Source organism: Sander vitreus, chromosome 13 (genome assembly GCF_031162955.1).
Source record: "Sander vitreus isolate 19-12246 chromosome 13, sanVit1, whole genome shotgun sequence".
NCBI lineage: Eukaryota > Metazoa > Chordata > Actinopteri > Perciformes > Percidae > Sander > Sander vitreus.
Window position 1 is genome coordinate 23,360,437 of NC_135867.1, and position 20,844 is coordinate 23,381,280.

The 20,844-nt window shown below is 40.3% G+C and overlaps 1 protein-coding gene across 2 annotated transcripts in view; it reads right to left on the minus strand.

The window, feature by feature from the left end:
* camkk1a (calcium/calmodulin-dependent protein kinase kinase 1, alpha a) overlaps nucleotides 1-20,844 on the minus strand; it is a 70,254-nt gene that overhangs the window by 12,596 nt on the left and 36,814 nt on the right. For both annotated transcript variants that reach the window (XM_078266235.1, XM_078266236.1), the window contains exons 3-10: nucleotides 20,569-20,616; nucleotides 18,054-18,107; nucleotides 12,774-12,825; nucleotides 10,857-10,990; nucleotides 6,127-6,163; nucleotides 5,707-5,728; nucleotides 4,404-4,492; nucleotides 533-732 (exon numbers count right to left, since the gene is read on the minus strand). In XM_078266235.1, coding sequence (XP_078122361.1) covers nucleotides 533-732; nucleotides 4,404-4,492; nucleotides 5,707-5,728; nucleotides 6,127-6,163; nucleotides 10,857-10,990; nucleotides 12,774-12,825; nucleotides 18,054-18,107; nucleotides 20,569-20,616 — 636 coding nt within the window. The remainder of the gene's footprint in view (nucleotides 1-532; nucleotides 733-4,403; nucleotides 4,493-5,706; nucleotides 5,729-6,126; nucleotides 6,164-10,856; nucleotides 10,991-12,773; nucleotides 12,826-18,053; nucleotides 18,108-20,568; nucleotides 20,617-20,844) is intronic.

Sequence of the window (20,844 nt, forward strand, 5' to 3'; positions counted from 1 at the left end):
GCCCAAAGTTGCAAGGGTGTTTTTTCCGCTCACAGGCGTTAGGGGGAAGCGAGACGACCACCATTCAACCCGGAAAAAGTCATGTAACCATTCCAATGACTCAGTAGCTGTTAAGGTAAATTCAACTAAAAAAACTGCATAGTTCCCCTTTAAACTGATAGCCTTATTCCATTCGACTGGTAATGGTGCTGTTCTCAGCTGTATTACTGGCTTCCTTGTTATTTATACCAGCTAACACACACACACACACACACACACACACACACACACACACACACACACACACACACACACACACACACACACACACACACACACACACACACACACACACACACAGGGGAAAAGACAATGACAATTTGCTCCTTGGATTAGCAGGCCGGCAAAGGTCTGAAAGCTCATCTTGGTTTAATGGTTTTCATTTTTAAATCATGAGTTTAGGCTTCGACCGACAACTGCAGTTGCTGTAACTACAGGAGCTCAAACTCGTGCACACTCACTGAATGAATGAATGAATGTAGCATTAACTCACTTTTCCACTGAAGCTCTTTCGTGTGTCTGAAAGGGTCTCTGGTGCCATAAATGCAGGAGTGCCAGCAGTGCTGGACAGCAAAGCATCGTTGCCCTCAAACTGGTTGCTGACCCCAAAGTCTGCTATCTTCACATGGCCGTCGTCCCCCAGTAGCAAGTTAGAAGGCTTGATGTCCCGGTGGACAATCTTCTGGTAGTGCACTGGGAATAAGAGGAAGTCATTTGTCAGATTTTTAGAACTGTAACCTCTAAACTGCCACAAACCAGACAAACATGATCCAGATGATTTTGTTATTCTTGAACCCTTACCACAAAAAAAACTATATTTTATCCTGAGAGTGGCCCTGAAGAAAAGCTAAAGCGAAAGACAAATGTTTATCCTCTGGGGAAATGTGGTACATTTTTTACATTTCTTCTCCCCAATATATCCTCTCAATATCTCATAATAAACACAACAAATGTCATGGAAAGTGAGCCGTTTGTTTTTGAGATACCTTGTCATGAAGCGAGATAATGCCATACGGAGTCAGAAAACACCGTTAAGAAATCACGCTGTGGGGAACATGAATAGCCACAGAGGGTTCAATCTGGCCATAAAGACATCTTGCAAGAAATCAGTTTGCATCAAAGTGTTGGACAAACACAACAGCTGAATGGCCGCTATCCATCTAGTGTCCCACATAATATGGACATATACACTACAAAAACATTTGGTGTCATTCATACATCAAAACAAATACAAAATATATAAATACAGTATATGAAATGCACAAAGGTGCATGTAAGTCACGGATTGCGAAGTACCTTTTTTATATGTATGTGTCCAAAATCATGATTATGGCAGTTGAGAACCTAGGATCATCTAAGACTGAAAGTTAAGTACACCTCTAAGCCTTAACACGTAATGTAACAGCCCTCTGGAGCTAAGCCCTGGAAACTTCACTGATTGGATAAGTGTTCCCTTCTTGTCTGAGGAGGTCTCATTAAAACATAAGGCACTTGACTTACTAAAAGCCTAGACAATTAAACATTGTTAGCAGCACTAATAACACTGACTTTAAAAACACACAATGCCATTTATTAAGTTGGGTCAAATATGTAAATTAAACTGAAAAACTGTGAAAAAAATGTAGGAAGTTATTCAACCTCAGCTCATTGTAAAATGTTATTACAGAAAAACTTATAACTTAAACTTAAACTTGGTGGAAGGGTGTAGCATAAGCCAAGGAGCAGAACCGAATCACGGAGTGGATACATTTATTATTTTTCACTTTCGATAACATTGTGAGATAGGCATTTGTGCTGCATTCACATGGTGTCGGAATAATTAAAAAAAATAGTTTCTGACTGGGAAAATTCACAATGCATCATGAGATAGTGATTGCCTTTGCGGAAGTTTGTGCTCTCCGAGTGCCCTTCTAGTTTAATAGCTCATTTGTATTTCATATTACAAATTTGTATTTAAATTTTTTTTTCCCCAATCACACTTTTTCTCTCATGTCACATTTTATGATTACATTTTTCATTTCATGTCACTTTTATGTGTTTACGAACGTGGTGTTGTCACCGCACTCTCGCCTTTATGTGTATATATATATATATATATATATATATATATATATATATATATATATATATATATATATATATATATATATATATATATATATATATACATACATACATACACACATATATACATGCTTTCTGCCAATCACATGCCCCTGCCTGTTAAGCTAGCAAGCTCAACAACGGCTATCACATTTAGCCTGTTAGCAAGAGCAACAACAATGTCAAAGTCCTCCTTTGATCTATTTAGCTTAGCAAGGCTGCACATGCTACCTACCTAACTGGCTAGCTAGGAGCTTGGCTTATTACTCAGCAGCATCAAAGGCCTATGAGGTGTAAGCACTCAAATCCAGTCATGTGAAAATAACCAAAGTGTACTGCTTTTACATGTTATTTTGTTTAAGAAAATGTATGAATGGCATGTGGTGGTTTCTACGAGACCCTGTAGTCTTATTTTCAAGATGGACAGCTCTGAGAGAGGCAGCATTGATCCTTAATCATTAGGCTCATAGCCTGGTGAAATAGTACAGTAAATGAGGACACAGCTTTCACTGAACAGCGGCTTTATACTGATGAGGTGGACAGTACAAATCTGTAGCCAGACCCCAGGGGCATGGCAATAGAGGGCCAAGAAAACTGTTCTTTTAGATAAAAAAGAAAAATGCTTCCATATAATTTTTTTTTACTGAGAGACCACACCGTTGCAAAGACACAGCGGTCCAAATGTCTCTGCCTTTACACTTTGAGTATCATAATGGGTACAATAAAGAGAGATATCTGTAGAAATGGAATATCCAATGCTTTCTTGGCCACTAGAAACACCCCCAAAACTGCATGTAGCTCTTAAGGGGAAGTGGGGTACCAGAGAATGAATAGCTAAAAAAGCACAAATTAGTTTCACTTAAAGGGATACTTCACCGATTTAGCATTAAGCTTTATATCAGTAGAAACACGGTAGTATTTTCGAATGGCCGTGCTTCCCTCCCTCATGTCCCCCTGAGAGGAGAGATCTCTGTATTGTGGGGGTTGGACTGTCGTCTTTACCCAAAGATATCTGAAGCAAAACAAGTGTCAGCCATCTTGAAGCTTCGCTAACAGGCTAAACAATTATGTGCTTTCAAACTACCGCACATGTGTACCACCGGGATACATTGGTACAGATCCGAGAATATGCAGGACACTTTATTACAGACGGAATACTCAACACACTACGCGAGCTTCGCCTGCTACGGAGACCAGCCCCTCAGCCTGCGGTGTCGCCCGATGCTGCTAGCAGGGGAAAGGGACCTCAACAGCGGTGTGCAGGAGTTTGAGGCGAGCTAGGTAGAAAGCTAACACTAGCCGGCCACCTGTTCCATCAAACCTGCTTGCCAGTGTCCGCTCATTAGACAACAAACTGGACTACATCCAACTTCAACGAAACTCCCAACGCGAGGTCAGACTGCTGTGTTTTTGTTGTTGTGGAAACATGGCTGAACAACAGTGTACCAGACTATCTAGCTACCTGCTCTGTCGCTGGGTAAGACTAGTGGAGGTGGGCTGTGTTAACACGGACTGGTGCAGAAATGGGTGTGCTTGTATCCAACTAACTGCTAACTGCTGGTTGAGTTTGTGACTGTTAAATGCCGACCATTCTACATTCCACGCAAATTTACGGCTGTGTTTATACTCTGTGTTTACAGCCCACCAAGCGCTAACGATAGTATGCGTTAGCTGAACTTTACGGAGCATATAATGTGTGTACACTGAATGTAGCCTGTTTCGTATGTCGTTTTTATATAATGTAATTTTTATATATTTTAAATGTGTAACACCACTTGAGTGAGTCTCACTGTCTGTCTGTCTGTAAACGGTAGGCGTGGCTTGGGAGTGGACTCTAAAGCAGCGAAGCAAATGCATTCTGGGATTTGGTGTCTTTCATCCACAAGAGCCAAAAACAAATTTTCTGGCTTTTCTCGGCCTAGAAGCCACCAATTTCTAAAATAAAATTCATATTTCTACTACATAAGTGACCCAATTTAAAGATATATTCATCTTTCCAATGGTGAAATATCCCTTTAAAGGCTGGGTTGGTAACTATTTCAAATATACACTTTTTTATTGTTTGAAATTATCTTTACACTCCGACGGCAATAAATAACTTATAGGCTCTGAAAAGGAGGGACAAGATATCTGTAGCTGCTGTAATCCTGTAAAAACGTCCACCAATCACTACCTCGTGTGTACTCGTGTGCTGTGCGTACTCTACCCCTAGTAGGTTGGGTTAGTAGTAAGATAGGCCTTGTTCTGCGTGAGATACTTACGGTACTCAATGCCCAGGATGATGTCTCTGAAGTATAACCTCGTCTGCTCCTCTGAAAAAGGATTGTCTGAGGGCACTTCCATCACTGGACTACACATCCACACAGACAGGCAGCAGGCAGTGTAGGAAACAAACAGACAAATCTACAGATTATGTGCGTCAGTTGTTTCATAATTAGCACAGGAATTTGCAAATGTGAAGACATTAAAGTCTGAGCAGTGCTCTAAGATGCTCCAGAGTAGGAATTTTGTCATTTCTCTTTGGGAACAACTAAAACATGTCCTTAAAGCTGCTTACAAATATACTAAAGTGTTTTATTGTGTAAAGAAACCACTTTTTGTTTGTATAGTGCTTATAATTGGAGGGAAAATCCAGTGTTATCATCTTTTAAGTAATGAACTGATCATTTAGTCTGTACAATGTCATAAGAAATAAAAAAAAATGCCCATAACAATTTCCCAGAGCCCAAGGTAACATCTTCAAATAGTTTGATTTGTCCGAATCAAACTATTTGACATTCAATGTCCAATTAGAAACAAAACAAAAAGGACTGTACTATCAAAAATGTATTTGCTTAATAAACGACTTAAATGATTGATCAATTATCAACATTGTTGGCCTTAGTAGTATCAGTATTTGTCATTGTACTCTAGTTGCAATACATATTCTAGTCACAAAAGCTATCATAGTAGTAATATTAGATTCTACAGAACACTTTTATACAAATATAAGTACTGAAGTTAGAAGTGGTAGAATAAGCTGTAATAGTACAGTATGGGCAGTATTAGTAGCACTAATACTTTCTGATAAGTATATATAATAATAGTAAGCCATATTAATAGCTGTATTAATCAGCTCAGCTGTCTATCATCTTTCTCCCAGGGGCAACCCAAGAACTAACACCTTCTGAAAAAGTTAAATAGAACAAAAGGTATACGTAAGTTATTTATACACGTACTGGATGTGAAATGCCACCAGCGACCCCCTCCCACCTCCATTCGCTTAGATTAACAAAAGGCCTCAGATCATTAGATCATCACGTTTTTAATGTGGTGTAGGAAGGAACAGCTCGAGCATCAGGACGCAAAACATTTACACAAATTACTGCCACTGGTAATAACTGTGAAAACCTAAGAACATTATGAATCCCTTTGAAGCCTGGGATGCAACAAACACCCGCACCATGTCAGCTTAAAGTATTGAAAGAAGAACGGTGCAGAGATGGAGGCACGGATGAAGGGATGAAGAAATGAGGAGGTGATGGTAGAGGAGTCTTAAATTATTAAAAAAAGGTTTCTACTCACCCCTTAGGCATCAGCTCAAACACTGTCAGAAAAAGGAAAGGAGAAGGAAATAGGAACATGTAAGACCAAACTATTTATTCATTCATTCATTCATTCATTCATTCATTCAGCTGGGTTTGACCACCGCTGCCTCGGAGGGAACACCCCAGCATCACATTATATTATGAATGTGCCACATTAAGGACATAAAGAGTTTGACGTTTCACACTAACACAGGCACCCGAACTGTGACCAGGCACTGCTGATGGAAGATTTCTGCATAATGTGTGAGCCCGGAGGCGGTGTGGAAGGACGCAAGAGAGGATCTGAATTATGAATAAGTCATATGACCACTTTTTGGTGGCATATGTGCCGAGTCCCAAAGGCTAGAGAGGGCAAAAGTAGAGCAAAAGATTTGGATAAAGTAAATATGTTCCATACCCATGTGAAGGTTGTCCTCCGCTGGATCATCCAGCACCTGCAACATTAACATAATCATCATGAATGGAGACGTTCCACTTGAAAACCTAAAAAAAAGGTACAGTTGGCTGTGAACAGTATAATAACTAACTGCTTGTCTGGATCATTTAAAAAAAAAAAAAACGCTGACAGTAAGCATTTATTGAGCAGAGTTATAAGAGTAAATTGTGGTGACAGTGCCAAGTTCTTTGTTCTTATATGAAAGCTCCTTGTAAATCTCACCAGTTAGGACATTGGTGGAGCTGTAATTTTAAACCACTGCTTTGCAGGTTTGTGCAAATTTACAACAAGGGTTGTGGCTAGAAGGGATACAGCTACAGTGTTGAGCCGAGAAAGAGTTAGTTAAAGTATGGGAAACTAGTTAAGTATGGGAAAAAGATTGTGGTTTGGAATAAAACACTCCCGAGGAACAAACACGCGTTTCCTGGGTGAAAGTTTTACAATTATATTATTGTATTATATTAGATTTTGCTTAACTTCAGACAGTAGATGTATCCCTTCTAGCCACAACCCTTTCTTAGCCCCAATTCCTCTGGCTCTCTGTTCAATATGTATAATTTTTCTATTAAAGAACACTACCTGGCTTTAAAACTAAATTTTGACACATACACCCTCCAAAAGACAGGGTCTCAGGGTTAAAGGGGACAGGATGGTTACAGGTATTGCTACAGCATGTGTGAAAAAAGCTTTTGTGGCTCCAGAGGGAGTTGCATGAAGTTTGACAAATAAATAAATAAATGAAAGCGTCGTTTGGGGCTGAAAACTAAGAGTTTGAATACGATAGTGTGAAAAACTCCATCACTGCCTTGTTAGCCGGTTCCTGTATGCATGCAGTGCCGTGAAGCAATTCATCACATTGTGAGACCTGATATCACGCCATACTTCCTGACGCTGAGGCCGGCGGCTCGCCGGCCAAAAGTTGCAAGGGTGGTTTTTCCGCTCACAGGCGCTAGGGGGAAGACGACCACCATTCAACCCGAAGAAAGTCATATAACCATTCCAATGACTCTGAAGCTGTTCAGTTAAGGTAAATTAAGCTAAAAAAAACGGCATAGTTCCCCTTTAAATTGGATTAACACAAACCAGTTGGGGAACCAGTTGATGCTCCTGCCTTGGCCAGGTAAATGGACTACATGGCCCATGTTACTAATGCTCACAGCTCCCACAAACCCCGTAACACACAGTCCATCTGAAGCATCTGTTTGAACTCAACATCCTGGTGAATTAATTTTTTTACCCCAGTAAAAGGTAAATGTCTGCCAAGTAAACAGAGTAGTGGAAAAACAAGGGCAGGAAATCTTCTCTAAAGCTACAGGAAGACCATTTACTGACGTCAGTTTTAACAGGCCATGAAACAGTCAATAGGTGAATGTTTGCTCATACTGTCTTAAATAAATACTGTTCTTTTGCACCGTGCATCCTTTTTTCCCCTTTGTTCTAAGTAAAAGCCACAGATTATGTGCGTCAGTTGTTTCATAATTAGCACAGGAATTTGCAAATGTGAAGACATTAAAAGCACAAAAAGCTATAAACAGTGTATGAGCTGCTGTGTGCAAAGTGCAAACCATTAATAGCCTGGTAATCTTATTTGTAGCTGTTAACTAATACAGTGCCTAGGATGCATTTAAAGGCTATCTTGATTTATGGGGAAATTACTGTTTTGGTGATTGAAAAGGACTGTATATATATATCGTGATTGGTCTTTAAGAGATTGTGGCCGCCAGGGGGCATCAATCAGAATGCAGACAAGATGTTCCTTTTAGCTGGTTTATTGGACTAAATGATCAAGTATGTGTGTGTGTGGTTTGGTAGTTGCACGCACACAAACTAGGAACTCAGAAATAAGTACAGCAACACTATCTTCTTTATTCATCTATATAACTGCTCAGTCTTTCGACGCCAGCTCTCTCTTCCAAACTCTCCCGAAACAGAAACTCAAGCAGTCTTCATCAGCGAACAGCAGAGCGCAGCGCCGCTCCTGATTGGCTGATTCTCAAGCAGCCAGTTTTACCTGCCTGAAGAGGCCGTCCTTCATCACAATTACATTAATTGATTTCGGGACTTTAAAGTCCAATCTCATAACAACTGCATGCCCTGGCAGGTTTGGGGTCTGTCTCTTCATAGACCCTCCTCCAAAGCGCGCTGAAGGAGGGTCTGGCTAGTCCACATAGCATTCGGGGAAGGGAGGAAAACATGCTCTGGTTTAATGGCATTTCTTCTTCGTCATGGGCGGTGCTAAATTCCGCACAGAGCCGCTGCATAATACTCAGACTTGTCAGATTGTCTAGCTAGCTGTCTCAATTTACCATGCAGAGATCTGAGGAGCAGTCAACAATAGTCCTCATAAATCCACCAAATTTAAAATTCAAAAAGAAAGAAAGCAGAAGGAAATGAAAAATATATGCATCTGGCGGAATTTCCTGCAGCACTGGAGAAATCCTGGAAGTGGACTGCGAATGATATAGACAAGTCTCTTCCCAACCATCTGTGACAAATGACCATATCACTTTCATCAGTTTTAATCTGTTCCACTTGGCGTCGGCTTTCATGTTTCAAAAGTATATTCATAATTAGAGGGACTGGACTGCAGTCTCAAAGGAATCAGTAGGAAGCCCATAATGAATATGATCTTGACCCGGGCACCATTTAAATGGATGAACAGAGAGAGATGGAGAGGAGGAAAGCAGGTTTTTCCATTCCCCACATATATATGCCCATTATGAGAGTGAGGGAGGACATAGAGATGAGTGTGTGTAAGTGTGTCTTCACTGCTGAAGCGAGCACACAGAAGCAGAAGTTCTGTACACGGCTTTTACTTAAAAAAATTGAAATTTCTGGCACACTCCACACCCGAGCAAGCCAGACAGCTTTCCTACTGACTGACTCCCTGAGCCTGACACCCGACCACGACGGCGGTTCCCCTGCCATCTGCCCAAGATTGAAAAACACTCTGAGGATATCACAAGGGAGTGGCGGGCATCTTGATTCACATCTTGAGAATCAGCTATCATCTTTCATAAACAACCGCCTCTGTAGAAAGTCTATCCATCTTCAAAACGCCCCAACTCGACCCAAGTTTGAGGGCGTTGGCTGTTGTGAATATAAGAATCATTTACAGGGGGGAAGCTTTGTTTTTCCAAAATATACACACACATTATAAAGGGTCCAGGGATAGAAGTGCGATACTTGTGCTGGCATGTAAAACTATCTGATTTTCCCCACCTGTTTCCTGGCAACACAGGGTTTATCCACCTTTTTGATCCGACATTAACTGATGTGACATAAATACAAAGCGTGAGTCAGGGTACGCAGCAAGAAATTAGTTATCTGAAGGGTAATCATTACCACAATGGATTTCAACCTGTTGTGGATGTCCACATGCTATTATCAGAGAAACCGATATGAAATGGCATATGTTCCCATTTCCAAATATCAACATTGCTATCTGTGCTAGTGATTTGAGCTATTGTTGTTAGCCTTAAACATTGGCATAAATGCTTAAGAACAGTAATGTAAAGTAGTGTACAGTAATGTGCCACAATGTGTAGTATTTCATGTATAGTAACCATTCCTGCGATGATGAATGTGTGCTTGTGGATTAAAGGGCTATGGGCCCTATTTTAACGATCTGAAACGCAAGTAGCTTTGTGGGCGGATCTCGGGCGCTGTTGCTAGTTTACCGGCGGGATAAATGAGTCTTGCGCCTGGCGCAAATCTAAAATGGGTTGGCCTGAAGTAGCTACATTACTCATAGGTGTGGTTTGGGCGTAACATGCAATAAACCAATCACAGCGTTATCTCACATTCCCTTTAAAAGCAGGTGCGCTTGTTCCATGGCGGATTGATATTATAATGGCGGATTTGCTGGGCGCACGCTCTTAATACATCCATGAGCGCACGCCAGGAGCGGTTCACAGCCGAAGAGCCCTTAAAATAGCATCTGAATAACGTGCCACTGACTTTAGACTAGGTTTTTCCTGGTCTGTGGCGGAACCGTTTTCTGAAACTGCAAAATAGCACTAGGGAACGTTTGCGCCGGAACACGCCTTGTCTTTTTGCTGAACAGCCCCCGGGAGCGCAAGTTCATTCCCTAATTTACCGACGTGAGTCTGTGGAGGGAAAAGTCTGCTGTGCGTCGGGTTCAAAATAAGAATGATAGATGCGTCGGTGTACAAAGTCAATTGCACTGGGTGCAAGATAGGGCCCTGTAGCTTTATTGCTTTGAATGTCATGTTAATTTCCATTTGTTATAAATAATGTTTGTTTTCTAGACCACAAACACACACAAATACAACATCCTGCTAGTAGCATGTACAGTATAAGTCCACTGCTTATCCTTGATGTTAGGATCCTCTCTCATAAATTCTTTGACCGGAATCGTATCCTTATCTGCTGACCCAAACTATTTAGATTTTCCAAAGGCCCACTCCTTAGTATAACATTGAATACTTGTTGAGATATTTCATGTAAATATGCTTATGCAGAGAACACTGGATGATCTGTCATTAAGTTAACATTGACAGTTTACTTTAAAAGCAACATGAGAAAATACCACCATAATTCCCAGCATGAATGCATGGGTAGGTCTAATAGCAATAGTACGGATGCATTGGTTGGTCTCTGAAAGCAAAGGCAGTAACCGCTTACTGTTTTATGTTCAATTTAAAACCAAAAGATAGAGATACTCTCACCTCCACCAGCTTGACAATGTTGACATGGTCCAGTTTTTTAAGGATGGCAATCTCTTGGTAGACCCTCTCCAGGGGTCCTAAGATTTTGGGCTGCTCTCCTTGGGCCGCTTTGGGTCCTCTTGGGGGTGGGCGACCTGCAGACCACCACACAAACAACTTCACTAAATGATTTGATCGTGATCAGTCTTGACAAGGAGTCAGATACACATTTGTCTCTACTCCACTCTCTGTGTTCAAATTTGAGCAACACGAAAATGACATAACATGACTGATGAAACATAAGGATCTAGACATGTGGCAGGGTGTTTTTTTGATTGATGATTGTTTGTGTCAGCACTGTGTGTCCCTTTAAAAAAAAAAAAAAAAAAGTAGTCTATGAGCAGCAAATTTTGAGCATTAAACATTTCCTTTCCTGCATTCAAGTGGATTTTTATGTACCCATTTACCCTCCTTAAATGTGTATATGACAATTATTCACCTCAATGATACATGAATTCATTTTAATGAATTAATAAAACCCTGGACTGTAATATTTCAGATGTGTTCGACCAAGATTATTGCTCATGTTCAAAACTTTGTGCACATTCAAAATATCTCCCATCTGTGCTCTCTGTGATTTGGAGTCGTGATATTTTGAGGAAAAATAAAGTGATAATAGGCTACTACAAGAATACAGTCACTATATCTCAGAAAATAATCCACCTGCACCATAGTCTGCTGTGCATTACGTGATTCCTCTGCTGATACAGTAGATCTCGGACCTTCTAAAAGACACAGATCCCTGTTTGGGTCTCCCGTCTCTGAATGAGACAAAGTTTAGGGAAGTGGCTGTACGCTGCTCTACATCGGAGGTGGAAAACCGAAACCACGACAGAAATACACGGAGCACAAACACGTCACATCTACCGCAGCATGCCCACAGCAGAGCGCGTTCATTATAAACCTGAAGCTGCACAGACCACGGAAGGCGCGCTGCTCATCTCTATTTTTACAGCGAGAGTGGACACTATGCGACACACAGGTCTGCTTCAGAGCTCCGTGTGTTTGGGAAAAGTGCTTTATTTGTGATTTAAATAATGGTGCTGATGATTTTTAGAGAGCCCCACAGGTGTATACAAATACAACTTATAACCATATTTACTATATTTAAATTACATTTTTCAAGGCGATGTAGGCTACTCGATCTTCTTGGAGGTTTCTTTTTATCAGCCTATCCTGTTCGAACAAGAAAAGTTTGTTTTTGGCAGGTTCTGTTGTTTTTTGGTGAAATGACGAGGTTTAGTGTTATAACAAAAAAAGCTTTTTGCAAAAACAAAATAATTGGGTCTCTAGTAATAATGACAAAATATGACATAATAATAGAATGAACCTTTTTGTTGTGCACTCTGATGGCAAGGTGTGAATTTACAGTATATATATATATATATATATATATATATATATATATATATATATATATATATATATATATATATATATATATATATATACACATACATACATACATACACTTTTTACAGGCATTTAAACCTAACAAGCTAAACTACTATTCCAGTGCTAATGTTTAGGTTATGAATGATGTAGGTTTTGATCTGACCATCCCCATGAAGACATGTCTCTTGCAGTTAGGAATAATATTGCTGTGGAAGAACAAAAGGTATGAGAATATTTCTAACTGTCATCAGACCAACTGTACACACACACACACACACACACACACACACACACACACACACACACACACACACACACACACACACACACACACACACACACACACAAACACACTCACTCCCCCTTTGGCAGTGTTTGTAATTGTGATTATGTTACTTCCTAGTTGACAACCTTTGTAAATATACACTCATACAGACAGTGAATTGTGTGAATGTCTGTTTCAAAGAACAGAAAGGGACTTACGTGGAAAACCACACTGCTTCATCAACTTCTTCTTAGACACCAGCTTCATGGCCTAGGAAAGTGGAAAATGAGTTTGTGCACATGCAGCCAGTAAAGGGAAGCCTAACCATACATTAATCAACAATTAATAACGTATCCAGAACTAGAACTGAAAGCAGGTATACCAAAAGGATATTTAATTAAAATTAACCTTTAGGCAAGATGTAACGTCAATGTACATGAAAATGAACAATAGTGCAACATAACACCTTGAATCATTACTGCTAACACAGCCTTCAGCAGTGTCCTCACATGTGCCTTCGTCAAAGCCAGAAACATGAACATTTTAAAGTCAATGGGTTTATTATCTGTGTTATTTGTTAAAGGTCAGGAGTATCTGAGTCTGAGGCAACTGAATCTTTCATGGAAAAGAGGCATGTATTAAGGACAACTGTGTGTGTGTGTGTGTGTGTGTGTGTGTGTGTGTGTGTGTGTGTGTGTGTGTGTGTGTCATAATGATGTCTCGTTACAAGGAATTGGTTATGCACATGATGAAGATAGACAAAAATAACATTCACTGCATGTCAGAGATGTGTCCAAAATGCCTAACTACCATGCTGTCAGAATGTAAGTATCATTTCACTGATCACTATTTCATGGTCTAGTGGAACATTTTCTATTACTTCAACACCACAAACAGTTCCGGTGATGTACAGCTCAGCAGTTTCTTCTAAAATTGTGGTCGCCATGGCTATGACTATGCAGAAACCAAGTTTGGCAAGGAAGCAGATCCTCCCCTGTACTGTACACGGTTTCCATGGTGTGCTGTGTGTGTGTGCTGCGTGTGTGTGCTGTGTGTGTGCTGCGTGTGTGTGCTGTGTGTGTGCTGCGCATGTGTGCGTGCGTGCGTGCGTAGACTTGTGGAAGGTTGGTTAATGATTCAGTCACAGAGCCATCAAACTGTTAAAAGTTGTCCAGAAATATTCAGAATTATAGCAGCTTTTCGGTTGTAAAGTTTATGTTGCGATACAGGCACTCTGACAATTCCATTATTCATACCAGAGTTCGTTACAGAATCTGGGATTGATGGTAAGGCTGCAGTAAATAGCTGCCATCGCAAAATCCATCTGCCTGTAGGTAGGCGTAGGTGCATCATCGCAGTTTTAGTCACAGTAAATGTATTTTACCAATGGAATTTGTTATGACTAGACCGTATTTTGCTTTTCAACAAAGTATGGCAATAACTGTGGAAAAAAACAATTCAAAAGGTACTGTGAGTTCAGGTAAAAAGCTTCTGATTATTTGCTAAGGAGGAACTGATGAGTGGTATGTGGGGTGCTGATCAAAGGCAGCCAAAAGCATGACAGCAGGAACTTTATTTTGTAGGAGGTGGAACATAAGAGGTTGAAGCAGCATGTCAGTCATCATACTGTTCCCTCACTGTGCCACTGTGCCTTTTCTGAATTCTTCAGCACTCTAATCTGGAGAAAAACAAGTCTTTGCAAGTAAACAAGACTTCTGCTCTGTGCCGTAAGTTTGCTGAGCGATGAAAATCAAACGTGTTACACCCAAGAAATACAGTAAAGGTTGAGTGAGCTAAGGTTTACCGAGTGTTGACATCAATGCTGGATTAACCTCCTCGGGGGACCCAGGGCAAAAATAAAAGGTTGTATGTCACTTAGCTTGCGGTAATTTAACTAAACAAAGCTCATCAGTGCGGAAATGGCAAACTCCACTCACAATGACAACAATTAAAGAGGGAGGGAATGGCTATTGCTCAAAGATGCTGAACACAAATTGTATCATAAACAGAATTTGATTTCATGAAAATGCTATTTTATTTTATATTATATTATATTGGGCTTCATTGGTTCATACTACCAATTTTGAAATTAAAGGCAATTTACTGAGCTGTTACTCCAGAGTTAAACATGGAAAAACTCAATTGTGTGCAAATACCACTTGAGCATTAAAAACTTGAAAAATATCCCTTTTAAAGTACATTCAGTACAGATAAAAAATGTGAGATTAATAGCGAGTTAACTATAGACAATCATGCAATTTATCGCGATTTAGTATTTTAATCGATTGACAGTGCATAATAATATATATATATTATTAGGGAATGAGGGTTGGTTATTGGTCAGAAAAAAAATCTAAATTAGCATCCCTAATGTCTGTGTGTGTGTGTGTGTGTGTGTGTGTGTGTGTGTGTGTGTGTGTGTGTGTGTGTGTGTGTGCCCTCGCTCGCACAGGGTTTAGGCGTCTCCAGACTTCTCCAGGAAGTGAGTTGGAGAGCCAGGCACTTATTAAGCAAATAAAAGAGAAGTAAATACTCTACTTCTGAGAGCAAATACCAAATTAGCTCTTTAAATTCACAAATTCATTGCTTCACCAATTTGAAATAGGTTGAGTGAATGCTGCACAAATTTGGTTTACTTTGGTCCCCGAGGCTGATGAACAGCCTGCATCACATTTGGAAGCCTGCCAATCATATTGTGATCATGGTAATGATATAGCAAGGACGCCAAAACAAACACATGCAGGATTCAAAGACTTTCAGTAATCTGCTGATGTGTTGGACAAAACAAAACATGGTTTCCAGCACTCTCTTGGACAAGATTTGTGTGTTAAAATATAAAATTGGTAAGAATTAGTCATCAAATGATTTGATCTCTATCCAGTGGTCATCAAGTCAAAACTGTGCCATTTTCATTCATCTTAAAACTGCTGCTTTATCAACAGCAATATCCACCAGTGTTTTTCTAAGGATGTTGACGCCAAGACTAAGAACCTGGCATCATGCTGCAGATGCTCCACATGCAAATATCCAATCAGTTTTGTGTGAAACCAAATCAGATTGCCAGGAAATAGAATCACCCTTCCATGCCGTCATTACTCATCTCCTCATCTCCTCCTCTCCTCCTCCTCCTCCTCCTCTCCTGATTCCTGTCATTGTTATTTCAGATGTCTCTGTCATTTGAGCCAGCAAATAACCCACAGTCTGTCCCTGAAGGTAACATTTACCATCAGAGTCAACAATCAGCATCAAAATGCAATAGCGCTTCCACGCAGAGCAGAAACAAAGACGCAAACGAGAAAACATAAAAGCTTTAAATACGTGTGCACACAGAAATACTGGAGGCAGATGGGATGGATAAAGGAGGAGGAAAAAAATTGTTGCATTAGATATACAGTACATTTTTCATTGTCAGGAATCTGTGGTTTCACATTCTGACAAAGGGGAAATCTCTGAGGTTCCATTTGCGTCTGAAATCTCATACTGCAACAGAGAAAATATGTCTATATACTACTATGTTTCTGTAGTGTGGGAAGAGCTAGATTTATGTGCTGTGTGCTAGTCATAGAGAGGAGGTCTGAGGTGGGTGTACAAAGCAGAGCATTTCAGTCAGGTTTTCATCCACATGTAGTGCAAATTTTTACCAATTTTCTAGAAAATCTGGCAAAGGAATTGTTACTTAACATACATTTCCATCCACTACTGTTGTGATGTGAATATTATGGCACTGACACACCAACCCGATAATCGTCCGTCGGACAGTCTGGCGAGGTCAGTGCCTCGAGTCTGTTCGGTGTGTTCCACGCCGTCGTCCGTCGGAGGAGCTGTCGGCCTTCATTTTGGCCGACCTGACGGAGCAAGGCCGGGCAGTCGGACTAACCGGTGCTAACCCGGAAATAACGAGCGGGATGAGTGACGAACGCCTCTCAAAATCTGATGAAAATCTTTTAAACTGACCTTTGTCGATCTGAAATTAAGACAGATTCAGCAACTGTATGGCCTATTTCTCGCTTAAATTCTTTTCAGAAACACGTTTCGGTGAACTATTTTCGTAAAATACGAGATTGTATTTTGAACAAGCTGCCATTACTATCGGCTGGAGAAGCCAGACCCATATGGCGCGTTGTCATTTCCGGTTTTCAGTCTCGCGCAGAACGTACGCTCAAGACTGCATCGCTTCGGTGTGTTCCAAGGCACCTTTTGGACCTCGGGGAGCCGACTGATCAGTCCGACTGCCTTTTCTGCTGACAGTGAGCCATCACTCCTCATGGACCTGCAATACTGCCAGATTTGATTTTGGGGGATTGCTGCCAGATATACGGCAGCCGTATCGGTCAATGTTGTGCCGCAGTCCTAACACCTGGTCGACGTAGTCTTGGACAGTTGGCAGACGCTGCAGTGAAATTATACTGCTCTTATAGCCAGTCCAACGGTTAACACCAATATATCACTGGCCTGGAGCCCACCAATGGCCCTCGCCTTCTGTGCTCGTGTTGGTTGTGGAATCTTACAAAACTGTCATTTTTCTTTTCTATTGGTGCCTTTTTATCATAGGCAAGAATCATGTGCGTATAATGAGCAATCAGACAGGATTGTCATGATAATTCATGTGCAACCATGAGCAAAATATAGGATATATAACTGCTCACCTTCTGTACCAAAATCACTCAAATACACTTTTTGTGTGTATGGACTGCGGTATATAACATGTCAAAACCTTTTAACAAATTAACTACATACTTATTTATAGTAAAATTTACAGTGGTGCGTTTTAAATTTCCCAGAGAGTAATATTTTTCACTCATTACAGGGCTCGTCTGCGTCCTTACATAAACTCCTGTTTATCATTCTGCATCAGTCCATTTACAAGCTGTCATTTTAATGCTGGGTTTTGTTTTGCTCCGAGCTCTTACTGGCTCCAGTTCAAAAGTACATCTTAAACCCATCCAGGGTTGGCAGCTTAAGTTCACATGACTCATCCAAACACTTTCATTGTTGTTACTGTGCAGCTTTGTTGTGTTCAAACATAAAACGGCTTACATTTGGAGTGGCCGTGTTTGCAGAATGTTTAAGGGAACAAATCACCTTGATGAAAAAGCCTCAAATGACCTCATCTCAGCGTGCTGGCTCATATCCACATTGTCCCTCAGAAACTGACCTCAAAGCAGCTACCCAGTATACAAAGCAACAGCAGTACTGTTTTGAAGCTAAATAATAAAGTATTGGATGCACTTTAAGTAGCAGCAGAAGCCACTTTCATTTTCAAGTTTCTTCCAAGGCAACTGATGCAATTTGAGGGGATGGAACTCACAGCAAAGCAACAAAGTGGAAAAAAATCAATAGCACTGTAAAGCTCTTCTGTCTAGACAATGGAGGCTGAGAGGCTTGATGAAAAAGAGAACTGTGGCTGTGTGGCACAGGGGATGCATTTCAGTTGCATGCAATCAGTTTTAGTTGTCAGAGAAAAGTTTCTGAAATGTAAAATAATTGCATTGACTTACATAATGTTTGTCATCATCCTCATTGTAGGCAAGTTTGACTACACCGTAGGAGCCCTGCAATACAACAAAGAGATTACAGTATTTATCGTATACAGCAACACATTAGTTAATGAGTATGCAATGCTGTACCCACGTGTTGTGGTTCAGCTCCACATTAAAACTGATTCCTAAAGCATCACTTTGAGAACAGACGGCATCATACCGACAGAATGTTTTGAAGGCAGTACAGTTTCCATTCTAAAACATTTTCATTCTTTGCGGCACAGATTGGCTCCGCACAGTTTGGCCACACACACACACACACACAGTGTGTTTACCATCATAATCCTCCAAAGAACAAAACTACTTGAAAAGCTGATCAAACACTCACATCATTGACATAAAGCGAATTATATCACCTTTAATGTCTTGAACATCTAAATTTGCCACATGGCTGATGGTAAATATCTCAGGATTTATTGGGCTTTAGAAGCAATTGGTGTTATGCACAGCCAAAAATCCATTTGTGGGCTTTAGTCAAGAAACGCAAGTGTGAATTCTTCCAAATTTATGTAACAAAGCTTAACAAATGTCAAATGTCACAAATTCATGTGTCGTTCTCCACAGTGTTAACGCATAAGATTCACTATGTTTCATAATAGAGATGGTTTGATATCACGGTTTAATATGTGAAAACTAAATTTAACATTTGAACATAAAAATATCCAACAGATAATAATTTCCCTTCTGCTGTTAATAGGTACTTTGAATGCTGTATGCTAACTAAAAACATTGCCATTTGCATGTTCCGGGCCTTGCTGTGTAAAATGATGTCCAAGTCACTCAATTCAATTTGCCTGTTTTTCAATTTTCATCTCTGTTGCAACCACAGTGATTTCTGAGACAAAATCTGGGGACATTTTCAGCTCAGAAGCGTAAATACCTCCAAAACAGTAGACCTAGAGCTGCACTGGGGCACAAGCCCCCTAGAGGGGGTCCATGGGCATGCCCCCCTGTAAGAAAATGTTGTCTATTTTAACGTTTAAATGCATCAATCTGGTGCACTTTGAAAAGAAATTCAGAGGATAGACTTGATTATTCTTATCTATGGATGGAAATATTTGGGCTGTAGCCTGAGCTATTTTGCACTTCAGAATTTGAACCATGCACACACAGGTGGAATAGTTTTTTCTTCATATTTTTGCATTAATGTCACTAGGAAGCATACCAGTATAAATATATATTCATATTTGTAAGTGGGATATATACTGTATAAGTAAGTGGGATTGTCTGGAATCTGGCAATATAATAACCATTATGGTGGGATACACTGGCTAAGCAATTTACAAAAATATCTGTGCTGACATAAATCTCTGGCTGTCTTGAGCCTGCGCGTGTAGGTTGCGCGACTATACGTTTGATCAATGTTTTCTTTCTTTCATTACAATTTTGGGTCTGTCTGTCACAGTGAAAACCGGGGACATTTCCGGGGACAGCTCCAGCCGGGGACAGGAAACCGGAAACGTCTGGTCACCCTACTCCAAGCGTTACTTTTTGCAAATGCAAAATGTGAGTCAATCTGCTCTCAGATTTAGTAATTCTGCAGCTCTGTGTCCCCTGTGAAGTTTAAAATGGTGTAACATACATTAATTTCATTGCACACTCTGAATTTTGGCATTTTCCTTTTTAGTTCCTCCTCTTTACGATATACAATCTAGTGTTTTTGTCACACAGACTTTGTTAGCTATGCTAGCGGCGTGGCTCTCAGTATTGCAGTGTTGGTCGGTCAGTCCAGACTGGAATATCTCTATTGGCTGAATTAACATAGCATTTTCTACAGGCATTCATAGTCCCCAAATAATGAACCCTTTGGTGATCCCCTGACTTTATAATTTAGCACCGCCATTAGGTTGACATTTCCTTTTCCCACTTTATATTCAGTGCTAATCAAATGTTACAATGCTAACATGCTAAACTAACATCATGGACATTACCATATAAGCATTACCTGCTTAACATCACGTTAGCCTTGTCATTGTGAGCATGTTAGCATGCTGATGTTAGCATTAAGCTCAAAGCACTGCTGTGTCTAAGTACAGCCTCAGAGCTGCTAGCATGGCTGTAACGTCTTCTTTGATAGTAAATTATATTTCTAGAAAAGGAGAACTTCAACAAGTACAAAGGTAAATGTAGCCAACAATGCAGGCAATTGTAGGCTAAAACATGAAATAGCATTACTGGACTGTTGAAATAGCTCATTTTCAAGTATGTATAGCTAGCTAACTACTGTATACCGCAGATAGGTGGTTTTCACCTGAATACATCCAAAAACACACCCTCCTGTCTACATTATATATTATTATAACTATTATATTTTACTAAAATGTAAGAATATGCAAGCAATATAATGAAGACAACACAGCACATGCTGTGAATGTGAATCTTCTCACTTAAATTGAGCAAAGGGCCAATCTTCTCAAAGCTGCTGCTATTCTTCCAAACCACTCCAAACTGAACAAATGGCAAAAAAACTCACCTTTCCAATCTCACTCTTCAGTTTATACTGGTTCAACTGGATACAGTCCTGTGATGGGGAGGGGGGGGGGCAATAAGAACTAAATCATCAACATAAACATACAGACAGAAATAATTCTTTCATCATCTCAAGCAAAGAGAAACAAGGTAACGTTACAGGGACAAAACGTTCCCGCTGTGCGTGTGTCTGTGTGTGTGTGTGTGTATATGTGTTGAGAGACATTTATTTCTGAGATGTAGGGAACGATGCAGTCTATAGTTTCTGTTTACGGTCTGC